Source organism: Pteropus medius, unplaced genomic scaffold, assembly GCF_902729225.1.
Source record: "Pteropus medius unplaced genomic scaffold, Ma_sr-lr_union100, whole genome shotgun sequence".
In the NCBI taxonomy this organism is placed as follows: domain Eukaryota; kingdom Metazoa; phylum Chordata; class Mammalia; order Chiroptera; family Pteropodidae; genus Pteropus; species Pteropus medius.
This window is the reverse complement of record NW_024353790.1, coordinates 994,611-1,016,157: the sequence shown is the minus strand read 5'-3', so window position 1 is coordinate 1,016,157 and position 21,547 is coordinate 994,611. Positions and strand designations below refer to the sequence as shown.

The window sequence follows — 21,547 nt, the reverse complement described above, 5'->3', positions numbered from 1 at the left end:
TTTCCTCCAGACCATTAAAAAATACTTTTTCTATTCATACTTATACCTATAGATGTTTGACATATATTTTAAAAACAAATGGTATCATCTTGTTCATTTTGTTCTCTAAATTACTTTATTTATAAATAGTATGAGATCTATACATGTTTTTCCAAGTAAATTTAGTTCAGTTCTTTTGCCTGTTTTCTAGATTCCCATCTTATGGGTGGGGCTATATGGATGGATTATAGCTGACCAATCGATGGACACTACAAATCATGAACATTCATGTAGAATTAGAAGTAGAATTGTACGTCATAGGGTATTTGCCGAAGTGTGTCCCAGAGTGGCAGGAACATTGTGCATACACGTTTATTAAATATACTTTAAACTTATTTTTTAAACTCTACAGCACAGAAAAGCAGTCATTGCCTCCAGACCCACTCCTAGTTGTTTGATATTTGGCAACAGAATTTCCTTTTTAGTCCAAAATTGCCTCATTTTCAGGCGAGAGGGCGAGACCAGTCCCTAATAGAAGAGTCGTTCTGAAGAGCGAATGGGAGTAGTTCCTGGTTCAGTAAATATTAGTTGTGATTTTTATATATACATATATAGAATCACTATATATATCTCACAGCCTATATATAATCACATAAGGATTAGTACTTGAAGCAGACCCCCAAAAGGTGGCATCGAAGTGTTTCTAACTGCAGCTCCTCCCCACCCAATGAAAAGAAGACTCAGTCTTTTTAGTAGAGTAATAATATTAAGTATATTTCAGAATATTGTCTTCTTTTCAATGGAGTTATTGAATTAGAAGGGTTTTTAAGCGAATAAGAGTGATACCCAAGAGAAAAGGAATGGGAAAATAACATAAAAGGCATAGACCAGCTTTTTCACAAAACTTGATTTTATGCAGAAATATCTTCTTCCAAAACTGTCCCCACAACTACTAAGATGTAGATGCTTAGATTTATTTTCTGGATCCTACACCCATCACACTATTCCCTGCAGGCACTACTGAGCTCCCCAAACAGATGCAGATATAAGAAGTTAGAAAAGCAAGGGGGCCAGGAATGTCCTTGAAAGGAGGGAGAAGAACTGATGAGTAGTCAAAAATTGACTGAAACATTGATTGGGTTGGGGAAATTCAATTTGCAAGACTTGATTTGTGCACTGTAAATTAGGAGAGAAACTTTGCTTGGTGGGAAGAAATTAGAGACTAGGAGAGAGGGTCTTAGAAGGGAATGGTCACTGGGGCAGCACAGGAAGCTTGAAGGGGGCTGGGAGGAGAGATAGACAGACAGACAGACAGACAGACAGACATAGACAGACAGAGACTAAAGAAACTGTTCCATAATGGAAGAGCCTTGGTCATACAATCGTATACTGCAATATGAACAAATGCTGGAACAAAGGGAGATTGGTTATAGGATAGAAAGATAGGAATGGAGTTAGCAGGTTTTGTGTGTCAGAGGTAGGCAGTGATTTTCTTCTCATTTTTTTGTCCATGGGATAATGAGACAACTAAATACCATAGTAGCAAGACTGGCCCCAAGACATTGTCCCTAGGTCAGATAATTGGGCACATTGTGTACTAAATTATGAATACGCTTATCTCTTCTCTATGCCATTGAGCTTTGAAACCATCTTTTATTCTAAAAAGACTATGAACCACCCTGTGAGGCAATTTCAATCATTATCATAATATCAGTAGCAGAATCAAATCATGTATAGCTGGCTTTCTAAAATTAATATAAAATTGCTTCGTGGGTTAGCTGAGAGCTACCTAATAACTTAGATTGTCCTCATGTGAGGACAAATGGATGAGTTTTTAATCTTGCCATTTTGAATAGGGTAAATTAGTTTTTTTTTTTTTTAAGCAAAGATTGTTTAATGCTTATCGAAAAAGGTGAAGAATTTTCAAAAAATTTTATGAACTTGAGGAGGGCTTATTTAAGAGAGCAGAACCTCTGACATGTCTGCTCTCATATATGTTCAAGTCTTCTGTGCCACATAGGGTTGTTTTCGTCCTCACATTCTTCATAAAGGCCGCCTGGCAGCGTTTGTCATTTTTGGACTTGCTACTCTTTTTAATTTAAGGGATGATGTTTATTCTGATCCTGAAAGTAATACATGATCATTGTAGATTTGAAAAATACAGAACCATATAATAAAAAAGAAAATAAACTCTAGAACAATAGCTAAAAGATAACCGCAGCTGACTCTTTCTAGTGTTTTTCTTATCTTTATATTTAATTATGCAAATAATGCATAAATCCATACTTCTTGAGAAAAAACTACCCCCGCCCCCCAGCTCCCCGCTCCAATCCTAGTGTCCGCCCCAGAGATCAGTACTGTTACTAAGGTGATGCAGGCTCCGTCAGGCCTTTTACTCTTTTCCTCCCTCTAAATGTATTTATACAAAAGATGTAGTACTTTCTCTGTGTATTTTTTTTTTTTTGGAAAAGTATTAAATTCTAAATCTACACTTCCTTATTTTAGTTTAGTGATATATCTTGGAGATATTATTATGTCCAAACGTTCAGATCTATCTCCTACTACCCATTGCATAGCATTTCATAACATGGAAATGCTGTTTTTTTTAGTAATTGCCCTGTCGTCAGAAATTTATATTGTTTTGCTACCCCCTTTTGCCATTAGAAATAATGATATAATGAATACCCTTATACATACATATCTTTATGGACATATGTGAGTATTTTTTTTTAAAGGGAGATAATTGGGGAGTAGAGCTGCTGGATCAGATGGTATTTACATTAAAAGTTTTAATAGATACAGCCAAATTAGTGGGGTGTCCAAAGGGTTTAACCAGTTTTTATTCCTGACAGCTACATATGAAAATAACTCTTTTTTTATACTTTTCTAACACCTGATATTATCAGACCTTTTATTTTTTCCAAACTGATGAATCAAAATGGCATATCTTCGTTTTAATTCTTATTTCCCTGATTATTAGGGAGGCTGAGCATCTTTTCAAGTGTTCTTTTGGCCATTTATATTTCAATGTGAATTCCCTGTGTATAAGAATATTCATTTTTATTGGGTTGTTTGTGATTTTTTAAAATTAATTTGTTTTAAAATATTCTAGATTTTAATCTTATGTCTGATATATAAAAACAATTTCTTTCAGTCTCTCATTCAGTTATCTATATAAATTGTTTTTTTACAAGGTTGAGACAAAACCATAGGCACAATTCTGTATTTTGTCTTTTTTCACTAAAAATTATGTTGTATTTTCTCAATGTCATTAAAGTTTCCAAAAACATGATTTTAAATGACTAAATATAATTTAATTGTATGAATGTATCATTTTATTTATTTATTTTTATTTCTCCATGTTAACGTGCTAATTGTTTTAACATGTTAACGTGCTAATTGAGCTGATTGTTTCTAAGTTTTTACTATAGCAGATTTTTGGAAAAATTTGTTAAAGACTGCCTTTCTGCATATCTTTGTATTTAATCTTTAGTTATATTTCCATTTCTTTAGATAAGATTATCAGAATGAAATTCATTGGGATAGATAGCATTAACTTTTCAAGTTTATTGATACATACTGCCAAATTTCCTTCTGAATATTTTGTGCCATTTTCTCTTTCTATGAGCAGTGCGTTAGCATGTCTTTCTCATAGAACTATCTCATTATATACTTGACTACTAAGTATATTTAATATAGTGCTAATTTTTAAGATCAGAAATAATATCTTACTGATATTATAATTTGTATTTAATTGATTACCAGTGAGGTAGAATACTTCTTATTTTATTAGCCATTTATACTACTTCTGATAATTGTTAGTTCTTTGATATCATTTTCTTCTTAGTTTGTTTTCTTATTGGTTTGAGCAGGTTCTCTGCATATTAAGGTTTTGACTCTTTATATTATTTTTGCAAATATTTTTTCTTTTTCAGTTTAAATTTTTTCTTTTTCACTTTAAATTTTATTTATACATTTTTAATGTATAGCAGTTTAAAAATTTGTTGTCATTTGTGATTTTTTCTTTGATGTTTTTCCATTGCTTCTATGCTTAGAAAATCCTTATCAAGATAAGATAAATATAAATTTATATATAAAAAAAGTACTTTTTATAATTGAGTTTTTTATATTCAGTGCTTTAAGTCTAAATTTATTTTGGCTTACAGTGGGTAATACAGCTCTAATCTTTTTTTTTTTTTCTTTAGTAATTAGCTTTACTATTTATTGACCAATATTTCCTTTCCTCACTCTTACTGATGCTTCTTTTTTCATATACTCAATTCTTCTAGTACTAAAGTCTAAGAACTGATCCTGGGTGTCTATTAATCTTTCTGTTGATTTCCTGCTGAGCAACCCATTGTTTTAATTAGCTTTTTTCCAAACGAGAATTTTTTAAAAGGGCATATTTAAAAATGCCTCAAAGCCACCAAAAAGCTATTTAGTTTAAAACTCTTCTATTTAGCCACTTCTAATTTAAAAATGGCAACATACAGTTAGCAATTTCTCCCTTCTGTTGTTTCTGGAAATTAGCCACAAGCAAGAAAGAAGATGAGAAACAAACTCCATTTTTGGATGCAACCAAGAGATGGCTGAAATCCTAAAACACAAAGTAGGTGGAAGGCCTTCCCCAAAACAGTGGAGGTTGAGTGGAGGAGATGCATGTGAGAGATGCGGCCGCTGCAGAGAGTAGAAAGAGCTAGGAAATCTCATTTTCCAAAAGGCGAGAGGCAACCTCAGAGAAGCCAAGTCCAAAACCCTTGTTTGCAAGAGAAGATGGAGGTGTGTGGCCTGGCAGTGGAGCTTCACCGCCTCAGGTTCCAAAAAGCAGGAGAGGGAAGTTTAAATAAAAATCACACTGCAAGCCGGTTTTGTAGGAAGCTGCGGAGTACTGGCCTCAGGGAGCGCCTGAGCTGTGATGAGCCCTCCAGGTGCTTCTCTCCGTGGGCTCGAATGATACATGGGTCAAAAAGGTTACAGCAAAATCCAGTGTCTTAGGGAAACTCCCTCTTGGCTGGAGCACGAATGGCTCTGCTTTGCCACCCTGTATGCACACAAGCTCTCACCTCTGCAAAAACTCACCTCCTGCTGAGCAATCTGAAAGGAAACAGCCCTGAGGAAGGCAGCAGGACTACACCAACAAAGGTGTGGAGGGAGATAGGAAAAATAGAACAAATGAAGAGTGTGTTCACCAGAAACTGTTGCTATGACATAAGAAAAAATTGTGACCAAACATTTCATCATGAATAAAACAATTGAATGAAGCCAGTACTTATCTGAAGTATGTTCAGAGAGCAGACCTATAGGCCCTCAAGAAAGATATGGTAAGGCAAGAAGGTGAAACGTGATCTGGCAGAGCTTAGAAGAGAAAGAGACAAAAAAGAAAAAAAAAGAAAGAAAGAAAAAGAAAAAGGAACTGTCCCAGAACTAATAGCAAGTTTGGAAGGCACACAGGGAGACAGGAAGGCTTAGAGAAGAAAGAGAAGAAAAATGAAATGGCAATAAAGAAAAAGGAACAGGCAGAAAATGAATAGAATGAAATGTATGCAAAAGAGATTAAGCACATGTTTAATCAGAGGGTCCTGAAAAGAAAACTAGCATTAGAGAGGATGGAAGGTGAGAGGTACATAAACATTTCGATTTCTCTCATCTAATAACTTGCTGTTACAGTTGTAAGGGAAGTACTTAGAATGATAATATAAAGATCAAAAATTAGGAGTCAGAAGAGAGAGGGAAAGGGGTAAGGAAGAGGAGCTATGCTATTGTAGTGAATTCGTAGATATTGTCAAAATTAATAGAGGGATGAAAGGTATCTAAAAGGCATTATTTGAACTTATAGTTAAAAACTTAAAACTAGAACAAATGTTCAAACCTTCCCAATTATCTGATGAAAAACGCATGAAACAAAGCAAATAGATACTGTAATGAAAGATTTTGAAAGAACAGTAAAAATAAGGATGACAAAATAATGCAGCAGAACTAAGGCCAAACTTATCTATCATATTAGCCAATGTAATTGTAGTAAAGTCATCTACAAGGTGATAGAGAATTACAGTAGAAACAGGTTTTAACTCACCTCTCTCAATTCATGATAGAATAGAAGGATAGAAATTAGGCAAAGCCAGAAGTGCCTAATTAAAATAATGAATAAGGTAGAGCTAACGGATATATATCAAACTGCAAGCTCTGAAGTCAGAGAATACACCTTCTATTTAAGTGCCCAAAGGACATTGATAAAATTGAACATTCACAAAAGCCTCAGTAAATAATATAGCAAGGATGATGGTGAAAATACATAATGGCTGGTAAAGTGAGGGCACCTTCCAGTTGGAAGGGACCCAGTTCTGTATGGACAGAGGTCCGCCAACTGGTGTACACCAGTGAATGTCAGCCCTACAGATGATATTCTCTGAGCACATTACAATAAAGTAGAAATCCATAAAAAACCCCCAAAACAAAGAGCCACGATAATAATGAAGCTCTTAAACAACTCAGGTCAACAAAGACATCCAAACCAAACTGAAGAATATCTAGAATATAGCTATGAAAGACACCCTATAAGGACCGATGGAATAGAACAGAAGGGCTAAGAGGAAGAGCTGAGCCATAAATAAATATATTCATGTATTCTTTCAGCGTTCGTATTGCCTTTTTTCTCTCTGTAATCCTCTCATGCTATACATTTCTCCTCAGTCCAGCTACCTCAGAGTATCCTGAAGGAATGGATTTCTGTAGAACATTCCAGAGCTCCACGTAGCACAGAATTGTCTCTGGGATTCAGTCAGGATTCTCCAGAGAACAGAACCAGTAGGATATACATCTATCTGTCTGTCTGTCTATCTGTCTGTCTGTCTATCTATCTATCTATCTATCTATCTATCTATCTATCTATCTATCTATCTATCATCTATCTATTTAGATGTATATATATGTATATAGAAAGAGATTTATGATAAGGAATTGGCTTATGCAATAATGGAGGTTGAGAAGTGCATTTGGTAAGCTGGAGACTCAGAAAGAGTGATGTAAATTTCAATCTGATTCTGACTCTGAAGGCAGGAGAAAATTGATGTCCCAGCACCAAGACAGAGAATAGATTCTCCCTTACTCAGCCTTTTCGTTCCATCCTGGCCTTCGTGGGTTGGATGAGGCCCGCCCACACTGGGGAGGGCCATCTGCTTTACTCAGCCTATGGAGTCACATGTGAATTCCATCCAGAAACACCTTCACAGACACACCCAGAATAATGTTTAATCGAATATCTGGACACCCTGGGCCCAGTCAAGTAGACACATACAATTAACAATCACAGCTACTAAGAGACGTATAATTCCGGAACAAATGAGAAAAAAAAAATGAAAAAAATGATTTTAGTTGGAAGACTCAACATTAAAAGATGTCAATTCTCCCTAAGTTTATTTATAAGATTAATACGATCCCAATAAAAATACCGACAGGATTTTTTTTTTTGGAATTTGATAAGCCAATTCTAAATTTCATATGGTAAAACGCACAAGTAAGAATAGCCAAGAATATTTTGAAAAAGAAGCCCTACCAGGTACTAAGATATAGGAACGGGCTCAGAGCCACCTTGCCAGCTGCTTTTCACCCTCTCTTGCCCCTCAGCCTCACAGCCTTCTCGGGTCCTTGTTCATACAAGGGATGCTCCTGCCACAGGGCCCTTGCTTGGGCTTTTTGCTCTTTGAATAGTGTGTTTTGCTCCTGTTTCAAGACCTCTTGCCTTTTTAATTTCTATCTCCTCATCACTTCTTTGGGGAAAGCTTTCCTCCTCGCTTCCCCGATCTTAAATCACTTTCCTTTGTTATCTACGTCTTTCTTTCCTTCCTTGCATTTATTTCAGTTTGCAATTATGTGATCATTAGTGCGGTGGTTTGACGAATGTCTTTTTTTTTTTTTATTAGACCATAAGCTCAGTGCCTGACTCAGAGTAGGCTTTCAGTAAATATTTGTTGATAATCTCCAGTCTGCTGGACTTTGCGGGGTGATTAAACCTAGCGACGGTCTTTTTTTTTTTCTTTTCCTTTTTGTGACAATGGTCTTCTAATTCAATAATCAAAAGTCTTCCTAATGTAGGCCCTACTCCAGTGTCAGAGGCAATGATGTCTGAATGTGTCGTTTCTTTCATCTATGAACATTTGAAGATGTTAATGCCTCTGATAGTGTTTTGCATTGGATTGTAACCTAAAATAAAGGGGTGTATCTAAACTGCCTTGTGTGGCTCTTAATATTATGTCCCATGGACACATGTATTTTCATAAGAGGGAGATGTAAAAATTATAGTATGACTGTATTGTTGCCTAAAAAATGTTAGTTATTGGAAGAAGTAATCATAGCTATTGAAGAATTTGTTTTTCTAATGAATTTTATAAAAGGCTGTGCCAAACATACTCTAGTTCCAACCTCTGATAAATGACCTAGGTCCTCACATGGCAGATTTTAGAAAATATTGCTGTGGTAGTTAGGGTGGAGAAGTTCTTTCTGAAGACTAAGCGAGGCCGAACAGGATGTGGTTCTCTTATTAGGCGCAGTTAAAGGTCTTATGCTTTCTCCGCAGGAGTACATACTTACCATCTTATTGAATGTGTTGTGATTGGCAAACACTGGCTGTTACTAAGTGCACCGAAGGTTTTGTTTGGCATTTTGTGGATTGAAACACACCAGTCATGACAACGCGTGTTGTAAAGTTAAGGGCTTTAGAATGACTTTTGCACTCATAGGTATTTCCAAACAGTAGTCTTTGGCAGTTGAGCAGCTGGGCAGTCATAAACAGGTTTTACTGGTATGTCCCCCGAGGCCACTTAGATAATTCCAGGAAACCCTCCTGTATGTGACCTCTTTCATATTTCTTCAAAACTGAATGGCTTTCTTATATGTATTTCGCAAAGACCACAGGCCCTGGGAACTCCACACAGGTAGGTACAGGTATCTGTTTAAGCTCAGGAATAATTCTTGAAGGAAGCAAGCCATTATGGGACAGAAGAGAACCAGAGATTGCAGATGGAGATCCGCAGGCCAAACCCATCAAATCTGCTCTGCAGATGTGTTTATTTGGGTCATACGGTGTTTCTTTTTTAAACATTGAAATTAGTTGCCAACCTGCAAAATCTGGGAATTTTTATTTCAAAAAAATCTGAAAAAAAAAAAAAGTCCGGATAGATGACTTGTCTTAAAAAAAATCAGAATAGTTGGGCTATGCTGGGACCCATATTTCTGCATCGGCAGCCATCAGTGAAGTTGAGGGCTGTTCCCTTTTAGATGGGGGCAAGGACTCCTCGGGTACCACGACACTATCTCTGGTCTTAGGCATTCGTTTGGGTCACCTTCGTGACCTCGAGATAGGCTATGAGATTGAGGATAAATGGCACAGTGAGTAATTATGAAAGACACAGCCTTTTACATTTAACTCAGACGATCTCTTTGATAAGCAAACGAAATAAAGCTGATCTTTGTAGTCTGGAAACAGAAGAACGAAAACTGCCTACCGACTACTCTTTGTGGGCTGTAGGTTCTGGTCAGAGGTCAAATAGCATTCGAGTCTGGCGGAAGGGATGTCTCTAAACTGACAAAGGCAAATTCTTAAATGCCATTCCGGAGGAGTACATTATTCATTCCTGGGCCGCCTCCTGCCTCCCTTAGAATTTTGAGAACGAGAACGAAATGATCTGAACAAAACACTTCTCTGGGCAGCGTTTTCGACACATTTGGACTACAGAGGACGCTTCTGTGTTTAATCTTGCTCTGCACAGCTGCACAGAAAAGATTGTTTTCACTCTTCTTTATATTTTGTCTTTTGAGGAACCCTATCAGGAAATTTACGATCATCTTTTGGAAGCCCCAGTCACTCGGGAGCAATTAAACCACTATCGGAATGTGGCTGAAAACGCCCGAAGTGAACTTGCAGCAACTCTGGTCAAATTTCAATGTGCTCAGTCTGAGGTAAGATTTTGTATCTTCATAACTCAGAAATGAAAGACCTTTTAGCTTCTTGTAGAGTAAAGAAGAACACAGAGGTGATTACAAATAGGACGGGAGGACATAGGTTTAAACCTTTTGGCAAAGTTTATACTGATTCTCTTATTGTGTGCCTACCTCTTAGTTGTAGAGAATGCCTGAAAGTTTATGCACTTACCACGCTGCAGAGTAAGGTGACGTGGGCTGGATTCTAGATCTCAGAGAAGCTCCACAGTCTGGGGAGAGCTGGGGGCACCTGAGGACTTTGGGATGAAGCTGCGTGGGCTTTTGAGAACTTTTAGCAACTCTCGAAGTATGTTCCTTTAATTTGCATTGCTTGCAATCTGGAGCTCTTAGGATGGAATTCTAAATCCCTTTCTTGTAGTGGTTCTGATTGGCTGGGGGGAAATTCTGGGAAGATGATTGGATCAGGACTGGGTCAGGTCTATTGTGGAATTTCTGAAAGAGTCTCTCTAGACCCGTTCTGCTCATAGCATGGTGGCCCCCAGGAGTATAGCATCTGTGAGATAACCAGTGATCTCACTGGGCTGCCAAGACTCCACTGAAAGATGGATTGATAATGTGCGAGTGTGTGTGTGTGTGTGTATGTGTAAGAGCGAGAATGAATGTATGATGCAAACTCAGAGTTCCCAAGAAGTACGCATTCATCAAGTTATCTTATAGCGTGGACCTGACATCTTAATAGGGCACATATATTGTTTAGCATTTTGATGCCACAGAATTAATACAAGTGAAAATATTTCCTTTGTATAAATCCTATAATTATTTTCTTCTCCCATGTTTTTCCCAGAAATCTGAATATTTTATTACCCACAATAAGGGTCCAGAAGACAAGTGGGAGAAATATAGCGATATATCAAATAGTCTGTATTTACTTTGGAAACAGTTGTGGCTATGAAATTTCATAAAGTTTAGCTTGTAGGTTCCTTGTTTCATTTTAGGAGCAGTAGCAGCAATACGGATTTAGAAAATGGGTTACCATTGCAAAATATTTTATAGCCTTTTGCAAAATACACTGCAAACGTCTCTTGAGTGAGACTAAATTACCACAAGATGTTGCTCAATCGATTTTGAAAAAAAATAAACCAGAACATGAAGTCCATTATTTAGGCATAATTTCCCATCTGGTAATACAGATACAAATATGGCAAAAAGAAAGGAAAAGTGGATTAGGTCATGAATAAAAGAGTGAAATTTTAAATGACAGTGTTGGGTGTCTTAAACTTACACCATGGAAAGTCTTTTTTGTCTTTTCATTTCTTTTCCATGTTAGCTTCGAGACCTCCGATCCAAAATGCTTTCTAAAGAAGTTTCCTGTCAAGAATTGAAAGCTGAAATGGAGAATTGCAAAGAGGACAATGCCAGAAAATCATCTCTCCTCACCTCTCTGAGAGACAGAGTTCAGGAGCTGGAAGAAGAAGCAGCAGCATTATCCTCTTCTAAAATTAGAACAGAAATCACAGCTCACACTGCAATCAAGGAGAACCAGGAGTTAAAGAAGAAAGTTGTAGAACTAGATGAGAAATTACAGTACGGGGATTTGATATGTTTCTTAGTCGAGTTAGTGTTGAAATCCTAGCTTCTGATAGCAGGAGATGCCTTTGAATGTTCTGGCATTTTACATTATTTGGCCTTGAAACTCAATCTGAAAAATAAAAGAAATACCGGCCTTGAATATCTTTGGAGCCTTGAAAAAATTTCCCAAGTTCATTTCTAAATGTCACCAAGAGTCCTAACAAACAGCATTGTCCTAAGCATGTTTACATCCTTTTGATTAGGGCTGCAAATGCTTATCTGTACAATTTAGAAGATTTGCTCTAAATAGAGGTTTAACCAGAGATGGAGTCGGTATAGGAGGGCACGGAAGGAGGCATTAATGCAGAAGCTAGTCATAGAGATACCCCGGAAGCCAAGCCCCAGACCACCCCAGACCGCCCAGACACCCAGACCACCTCAAACACTCCTCATTTGGTTTTATTGACAGTTTATGCAGAGAACTCATGAAACCTAGGTTTTCTACACCTAGCTCTGGCAAAAGGTGATTATTGAGACAAAATTGGGAACTGGTTGTTCCTAAAATGTACTTTTAAAATTCTACGTGTAATAACTTAAATAACTTTACTAATAAAATACTTGGAACTTTACTTATTCCATCTCGGAAAAAAAAATCCAACACTTCCAGCTCTGTGCTCCTTCTCCCCTTTCACTTACGGTAAAACTACTGAAGACGTTTGTGCACACTCACTGCTCCAATTGATCTCCCCTCTCCTTCTCTCTTGGGTCTTCTCCACTGGACCCCCTCACTAAGGGGACCAGTGACCACGCATTGCAAATGAGATGATGGAGTCTGCATCTTACTTGACCTGTCTATCAGTATAGTAGTCACAACGGGTTTCTCCCCAAAATGCTTTCTTTTGGGTTTCGGGCTGCTGCACATACCTGCTCTCTACCTTACCTTCCCAGCTGCTCTGTCGTGGTCTCTTTTGCTTATTGCTCCTCATCTCCTTGACGTCCAAATATTGGAGTGCCCCACGACTCAGTCCAGGAATCTCTTTTTCAGTTCTGTCTAAAGTCCCTCTCTTGGGAATCTCATCTTCATGACTTTGAGAAAGATCTAAATGCTAGTGACTCCTACATTTCTGGATCTAGCCTGGATCCCTTCCCGGAACTCAAGACCCCCATATCTTACTACCTACTGAGCATGTCTGTGTGTATGTCCAATAGGCATCTCAGGCTTCCCATGTCCAACACCGCACTGCTGGTGTGTCCATGAAATCAACCTGCACGTTTCCTCATCTCATTAAATTCCATTCTTCTAGTCGATCAGGTCAAAAATCTTGGATTATCCTTGGTTCCCTTTCTTTTTCACACTCCATGTCTGAGCCTTCGATAAGCTCCATCATTTATTTCTACCTTCAAAATAAACCTACTTCCCATTGCCACTAACCTGGTTCAAGCAACCGTCTCTTCTTACCTGGATTATTACAGTAGCCTCCTCGGTGGTTTTCCTGCCTCGGCTAACCTGATCCTGCTGAAACACAAATTAGATGCTATCCGTCCTCTTCTCAGAGCCCTCCAGTGACTTCTCTTCTCACTCGGGCTAAAGACGAGTGTTTTCTATGACTTAAAAGGCCCATCCTGACCTAGTTTTTCTTCCTTTCCCTCCCTTATTCTTTCCATTCCAGCTCTCTGGCTTCTTTGCTGCCTCTCAAACATTACCAGGTACGATCCTAGCTCAGGACTTCGGCACTTGCTAATCCCCTTTTTTCGGAAAACTCTTTCCCCCAGATACTGCATGACTGCCCCTCTGCTTCCTTTAGGTCTTCACTCAAAAGTCGCCTTCTCAGTGAGAACGTCCGTGAATACTGCATCTAAAATGTAACCCTGTTCCCTCCACCCAATATTTCTTATCCTCTTTCCTGCTTCATTTTTTCTCTCCAGCCCTTTTATAACATAGTATACCTTCTACACATTTTAATATTTTAGTTATTGTTCATCTTCCCAACCAGAACATAAGCTACCTGAGGGCAAGGATCTTTATCCGTTTTTTTTTATTTCTGTATCTTTAGCACCTTTGATAACTCCTGATGCATAGTAAGTACCCAAGAAATATTTATTAAATGAGTAATAAAAATGATATATACTCATTGGAAAAGAGTTTTTTAAAATATAGAAAAGTGCCAAAAAGAAATTAAAATTACTCAAAATCTTATGATTCCAGAAAAGCTATAGTTAACATTTTGTTGAACAGATGTTCAGATAGTTGCACATAAATTACATCATATCATGAACAATTTTTACTGAACATGTTGTAGATATTTTAGAAAGTCATTATATCATTTTTAATGGCCCATGATATTCCATTGCCGGAAATATCATAATTTATATAACCAACTTTATTTGCTATTTCTTGTAGGTGCTTAGGGTTAGTTCCACTCAAAAACTTATTATAAACCAAGATGCAATGAATATCCACACGCATTCATATTTTCACATTTATGGGATTATGTTTTTGGGATAGCTTCCTGGAACTTTGTTGGGTCAGAGTGAAATGCAAATAGAAGTGGAAGTAGTTTCGAAATCCTTGGAATGGAGAAGTAGAATGGAAATCTTGGAGTTAATGTACAGAATCTCATACATCAATCAGTCAGAGCCATAGCATTAATTGTGCCTTTCGTCAATCAGAGAGACTGAATAAATATTACCTTTCGTATGCTGAAGATAAGAATCTAGAGATATACTGACGTTGGTCTTTTATTGTTATACGTTTTTCTGTGTAGAAATATGATATGCTTTTGAGCATATGCAATAACACGCTTTGTTAATTTTTGAATAGAGTGAAAGGATATGCAGTAAACAGTCAACGTGGTAAAAGGGGAAAGCAATAATCATGTGCATTATCTAGAGCACTGAAAAATGATACCAAATTACTGAAATGATTCTAATTTGCCTTTAAAATATGTCCGTTTGTTTAATGATCTGTTACTCTCTAATAGTTAAAGCATTAGAATAGACTGTGCTATTTCAGCAAACCTATCTGAGATTTGAAATCAAGAATTTGTAGCAGGGCGTAAATCGACTGATTCTCCTTGACTGGCTCCTTCCAATACTCTTTAAAAACTTTGGGGGCGTGAGAATAATGATCTTTGCTGGTGATGAGCAGAGGTGCCTCTGATGTATTTTTTTTATTATAGTTTTGCTTGGCCATCAACTGGGGAATGCCCTGACCCTTATAGGTCATTGTATGCTGTTTGAGAATAAAGTAAGCTTGGTCCCCTAGAACCAACGGAGCAGCATTCTCCTTCTTCCCCACGAAGCCGCAACAGAGACCCGTGACCAGATGGGTGCACATGTTATCTAGAGGCCTACCTGCCACTTCTGCAGATTGTAGGAGGTTGGGGACAGGAGACAGAATCTGTCTCTCTTCCTGTTACTAGATCTAAGATGCCATGTGATTTCCATCCATTTTTGCAAAGCGCAGATGCCCCGGAATTGCTGCTACTTCTCTGCTTCCTTTATGGGACTTGCGTGACAATGATGTGCCCTGTGTCTGGGAAACTGTATTGTGTCGAAAGTGATGATCGGTTATTTATCATAGAGAGCATGTTACGTTCTGAACTTGGTTTGATAAATGGTATCTTCTAGGGTGCTAAAACTTGACTTATTTGTTATTTCCCTGATAGAAGGTGTTTACAGGAACATGAGGAGAATGAGAATCGCGTCTCAAAGAACCGCAGGGAACACGAGGCATTTCTAGCTCGACTTCGTGACTGCTTAGATCCAGACAAGAAGAATGAAAAGGCATCAGATGAAGATTTAATTCTAAAGGTGTCTGTATGCAGGTTAAAAAGGCTATAAATTTGGGGGGTATTTTTGACATGTGACATGAAAGGAAGTGCTGTGACCTAGTCTGGGGGTGGCAGGAGAATGAGACATGGCTCAAGCGTAGTATTAATTGAGTGCGTGTGACGTGGGACAAATTATGTCACCTCTCTGAGTCTCAATTCCAAGACCCTTTCTAGTATTATTTGGGATTAGTTATTCTCCAGAAGGGATTAATTGTTTTGTCTAACATATATTTAGGTTGTCAAATATAATTAATTATTTATTTTAATGATGCGTTTTAGGAAGTTGTTGTTGTTAGTTACAGACAGGAACACACACACACACACACACACACACACACACCCACCCCAAACCCAAAATAGGTATGTTTTATTTTGGGGATACTTATTGAGTATAAGATTAAGATTAGTTCTAAAGTACTTCTTAATTTTACATTAAAGCTAAAAAATAAAAATCCTGCTTTAATGGTAGGTTGCCATTAAGATGGAAATTAATTAAAATTCACTTGATTCATGAGGGCACCTGGGGGTATGGGAGTGCCCACCACATCTTGACTCATTTATAATAAACCTATCATATCCTTGCTCCCTGACAGAGCCCCAGGCAGCCATTTTTAAAGGCCGTCTCTCAGTTGTTTATGAGTCAGTTTCCCATGGGTGTTCTCTGAAAGCTGCAAAATGATTCCATTTTACCTCGGGAAATGTCCCACTTCACTGATGGGATTCGGTTGCTCAGGCCTAGAGTCTGCCTGGGACACTCAAGCGTGCTGGACGCATCTTCTCCTCCTCCCTGTTGCTCACCTGTGCCGGGGGTGCTTGGCTGTCAGTGTCCACCCTGAGGTGTAATTGTGGGGTAAGCTTTAAAGCCGAGTGGTGGGAAAAGAAAAGAGAATTCAAAAGCTCCTTCTTTCACAGCAAACTTTCCCACATCAGAAACAATCTCCGGGGCCAGTCTGGGTGCCGTCACCGTATTAATCATAGGTTTTGATTTTCTGTATTTCTGGTGCTTTGACATCTGGGACCTGGCTGACCCAGGAGAGAGTGCCCTTCCAGGCTTGCCAAGTCCTAGTAAATGACGCACCTGGGAGCATGGCTTTCATATGCAAACCAACTAATCCAGAGCCCACACCCCAACCTCTTCTATCAGGCTCTCATATTGTGGGCCACTGTCCCCTGCCCTACTTGCTCCAGGTCCAGGTACCAGGGACAGGCTCTGCACTCCAGAGCCTGCTGAAATAATGCAAGCCAGCCCACCCCGAGCCTGCTTCTCCTGCCCTGCACATTTCTTCCCGGGGGTGCCGGGTTTTCCCCTGGCTTCCCTCTGTGTCCCTAGTGCTTCTGCATGTGGCCCCGAAAGTCACGGCCCCGCCCGCCGTTCAGGAGCTGCGAGTAGCAAACTCTCTTTTCAGTGGCAACCGTCTCCTGATCTGTTGGCCTCACCATACCTGAATAATAGTAAAACTTACGTTTGAAAACAGGCACTAGGACCCTAAAACTTTATCATCCCAATCACCTCAGCAGGGGCCTGACTTAAAAAAAATAATCACTGGCCCAGAGCAAGAAGGCTGCTGTCTGGGTCAAGTCATTAGATAGGCCCCCCCTCCCAAAAGTGGAGCAAAACCCCTCCTTTAACTTCAAAGCAGTTCCCTCACTTTTACAGCCTTCGTAAGCACGCGGGCGCACACAGCTCCAGGAACCGCGGTGGAAAAGGAGGTGCTCCCCAGAACTTATTTACCATTCCTTCACCCATTTCCCCGATATTTAGCTAGTGACTCCTGTGTACTAGCTGCAGTTCAGGGCGCTGGGGACGTAACAGTGAATGAGACGACTCAGTCTGGGCCGCCCTAGAACTTTCAGTATTGTGGGGTTAAGATGATGAAGGAAGACATCCACATCCAGTGTTATCCCACGTAGTAAAAGGTGCAACGATGGAAAACAGGTGTGGGTGCGGAGACAGTGCGTGAAGCAGGTTAGAGGCAAGGGATGCTGGTTCAGGGAGACGGGCCAAGGACTGCGCCTCTGAGGTGGCCACTTTTAAAGGCTGTTAGGGAGTGAGCATGCAAATATGAGGAAAAGTGTTCGAGAGAGGGAACAGCCCCGGCTCAGGTGAGGGCACCGCGTTGGCAAATCACCAAGGCTAAGGGGTGCGTCCCTTCCCCGGAGCCCTAACACAGACAGCAACCCACCATGTGGAGGTTCACATCTCCCTGGAGGCCTTCATGCCATGTAGAGCCAGCTGTCTGCGTGGCCGGTTCCTCGGGGGCCAAGGAGCCTGTCTGGTTCTATTTTCCCTCTTTGTAAATCTTGCAAATCTTATTAATTCGCCCAGTTAACAAATGCACAATGTAGAGGCTGAAAAGCCCCGCTAATCCCGACGATCACCACTGTTTGAGCACGTTATTAAGGATTTTTCTATGCTTATATTAATGAGAAGGATTTTCTTTTTTAAAAAAAGAGAGTCCTGCTTTCTTCTCCGTATTCCCCTCCTGTGCCAGGCAGGGCTTTGCATGCAGTTGGTGCCAGTAGACGTGGGCCGGACAGAACTCCCTGGCTCCCTCGCCTGCTGTAACGTCTATAGAGCATCACATTTCTTTGATTATTTAGCATTCAGGGTGCTTGTTCTATGCGGAAGCTTTTGGCTGAACTCTCATCATTGTTCCCTTGTAGCTACCTTTTGATTAATTTTAATTTGATCACCAGGTCGGCACATAACAGCAGAGTTTCCAGGCAGCCTTTGAATATGTGATCTTTTGTATGGTTGTGGGGATAACTCTGTCCCTGTTTTTATGATAATGCACTCATGGGGGATATAAGTCAGAGTCGCTTAGAGAAAGCGGTGTGAAATTATTAATTTTCATAGGACAGCTGTAACTGCCTTCTCTTCAGCTTAGGGAGCTGTGCGAGGAAAACGCATTCATGAAAGGACAAATTGTTACCTTTGAAGAGACTGTAACTGTCCATGAGATGGAGGCAAAAGCTAGCAGAGAAACGATCATGAGGCTGGTTTCAGAAGTAAACAGGGAGCAGAAAAAAGCCGCCTCCTGCACTGAAGAGAAAGACAAGCTGCACCAGGTATAGTACGTGAAGTGTGCGTGCGCATCCATGATCATGTTTACGAAGTGGAAATTGGAAAGAAGATGTGGGTGAGCACACCGGCTTTACTGGCCACAATATCGCATGGCTGCCCGCGGCAGGAGGGCCGGGGGCGGCGTGGGACTCAGTGACCTGCATAGGCTGTTTGATATGTAGTTAGAAAATTAGAAACAAAACAAAACAAAAACAAAAAACAAAAACACAAACGCAGCCTTTAAAAGTAGAGTTTACGGAGGATGTGTCTGTCTTTAGTTAAGCTAGAAGGTCTTTAAATTTTTTTAAATTTATTTTTTTGAACAAATAGGTAATGCATCCACAAGGTACAAAATTCTAAGTGGATACAAGGATATATGATGAAAAGTCTGCCCTTTACCCACTTCCTCCAGCCACCCAGTTGTTTTCAGAGGGAACCTCTGTGAACAATTTCTTATACACTTTTCTAGAAATATTGCATATACCTATATGCATATACTCATTTTTATTTATTTTTAACACAAATGGCAACATACGCCACATGCTGTATTTTTCTTTTCCTTTTTTTTTAAAAAGTGGTAATATGCTACACATTCTTATAAACAGAGGTGCTATCAATTATCGATCATACCTCATGTATGAGAATATATCAGTAAGACAAAATCCTAGAAGTAGACTTGCTGGGTCAAAGGATATGGTTATTATAATTGGAGAGAGAGTGTCAAAGGAAAAGGACTCTTAATTCTAAATGCTTTTATACGGTGAGTTGTTTGATCTTTCCTAATTAGCTGGAACCTGTTTCAGCATGAGAACTAATACCGTATATATTTTTTAACATTCTATAATCTTTTAATTATATTTTTTAAAATTGCGTGGCAAAGAAGAATGATCAATTTCCAAAAAAGCAAAAGCGAGGTAGTGCCATCAGCTACTAAGATACAGAGGAGACAATTAAATGCTAAAGGAGATGGAATTTTATATTAGGTAATGACTAATGCCAAAAAAGAGAGGCCCCATGAGAGGCAAAGGTCCAGCGTGTCCCACAGGCTGAAGAGGGTTCAGGCTTGGTGGGGTGCAGGTGAAGGAGCCATCTTCGTGGGAACCGTTTTTGGGCCTTCCATGTGGACAGCGACATCACGGCCAAGCCGAGGGGAGATGGGAGGCTGGAGTGTGAAAATGAGCCACAGTAAGGGCAACGGTCTCCATTTCCCTCCCAATTCCTGCACCAAAGGACCCTTCTTACCAACTGGATTTCTTCTCCTGATGCATTAGCTTTGTGGAAAGAGCAAAAGTTTTATTAGTGTTATCAAGTAACTTCAATCATTTCAACACCCTTGTCTTAGTCAGCTCAGGCTGCCAAAACGAAATTTCATAGATTGGGTGGCTTAAACAGTGGACGTTTATTTCTCACAGTTGTAGAGGCTGGATGAGCAAGATCAAAGATTCTGGTGAGAGCTGCCTTCCTGGATGGCAGATGACTGTCTTCATGCTGTGCTGTCACAGGGCAGAGAGAGTGAGAAAGCTCTCTGGTTTCTCTTCTTACAGGGGCACCAATCTTCAAATGAGGACACCACCCTCGTGACCTCATCTAAACCTCATTACCTCTCAAAGGGCTCATTTCCAAACGCCGTCACACTGGACATTAGGGTTTCAACATATGAATTTCAAGGAGACACAGTTCAGTCCACAGCAATCCTCAATTAATTTTCTCCAATGTTTTCTTATGAAAAATTCAAATATATAGAAAGTATGAAGGCACGCAATGAACACCCATCCACCAGGAGGCAACAGTTGTTAGCATTTTGATATATTTATTTTATTACTTTACACACACACACACACACAAACACATGTGGTATTTGGAGAACCATAGGTTGCAGATGGTAGATGTATTGTATCTGGCTATTTCAGCATAGGTATCCTAAGAGTAAGGACATTACCCTACATAAACACAATGCCATTATCACATCTCAGAGTTAACAATAATGCCACGATATCATCTGTGGTGGTGGTTAAGCCCACAAATTTTTTTGTACTCCTCCCCTTGAGAGATGGTGTTTAATTCTCCTCCCCTTGTGTGTGGGCTAAACTCAGTGACTCACTTCCAGTGAATAGAATATGTCCGAAGTGATGGGATGTTGTTCTGAGACTGGGTTATAAAAAGGCTGCGACTTCTCTTTTGCATGCACTCTTTTGATCTCTTGTGAGTCATTGCTCTCGAGGGAAGCCAACCTCCATGTGGTGAGGCCCCTGAGGCAGCCCAAGGTAAGGCCCAGGTGGCCATGAACTGAGGCCTCAGCTACCATGGGAGTGAGCTTGGAGGGGAGTCCTTCTCCAGGTTGAGTCTTGAGATGATTTAGCCCTGGTCAACAGCTTGAATTTAACATTGCGAGAAACCTTGAGTCAGAAACACCCAGCTCAGTCATGCCCAGATTCCTGATCCATAGGAACTGTGAGATGGTAGATATTCTGTTATGCCACTAAGTTTGGGACAATTTGTTATAGCAATAAATAACCAATTATCATCTAATGTCATTCCACGTTCAAATTTTACCACTTGTTACAGTGTGTCATTTATAGCTGTTTTCTTCCCCAAATTGGGATCCAGTCAAAGTTCATTCATTGCCTTTGTTGAATATATTTAGCCTTTTTTTTTTTTTTTTAAAACAGCATGGACTTTTTGGAGAGTCCAGACCAGCGGTCCAATTGTTTCTTTGTGATGTTGTTTAACATGTTTCTCTATTCCGTATACACTTAAAGTTGTATCTAGAGACTGGATTGGATTCAGGTTAAACATTTTGGGCAAGAATATTTCAAAGGTAAAGTTGTATACTTCATATTGTATCACATTAGAGGCAGATAAAGTTAGGTTGTTCTGTTGCCGCTGATACTAAGTTTGATGTCCCACCACTTTAGTGTAAAGGTACAATTTTTTCTTCCACAGTTACATACATAATTTTAGGTGATAATTTCTATTATTTCTGTTTCTCATTGATTTTACCTAGCAATGTTAACATCCATTGATTCTTGCTTCAATTAACTTACATCAAAGGTGGCAAAGTGAAAATATTCAAATTTATCATTCCTTTTACTTATCAATTGGCATTTCTTCTATAAAGAAGAGTTAAAATTTTTTTTTTTTCCTTTTTCAATCTGTGGACACATGC

At 39.3% G+C, this 21,547-nt stretch overlaps 1 protein-coding gene across 2 annotated transcripts in view; it reads left to right on the top strand.

Annotated features, from left to right (window-relative positions):
• Window positions 1-21,547, top strand: part of CCDC170 (coiled-coil domain containing 170) — a 78,084-nt gene that overhangs the window by 16,714 nt on the left and 39,823 nt on the right. The window contains exons 1-6 of one of the 2 annotated variants that reach the window (XM_039851307.1): window positions 8,831-8,909; window positions 9,793-9,933; window positions 11,243-11,499; window positions 11,954-12,007; window positions 15,156-15,297; window positions 18,201-18,386. In XM_039851307.1, coding sequence (XP_039707241.1) covers window positions 8,868-8,909; window positions 9,793-9,933; window positions 11,243-11,499; window positions 11,954-12,007; window positions 15,156-15,297; window positions 18,201-18,386 — 822 coding nt within the window. In that variant the 5' untranslated portion in view covers window positions 8,831-8,867. Of the gene's footprint in view, window positions 1-8,830; window positions 8,910-9,792; window positions 9,934-11,242; window positions 11,500-11,953; window positions 12,008-15,152; window positions 15,298-18,200; window positions 18,387-21,547 lie in introns of those variants that run through there. The other variant, XM_039851308.1, reaches the window with a different exon arrangement.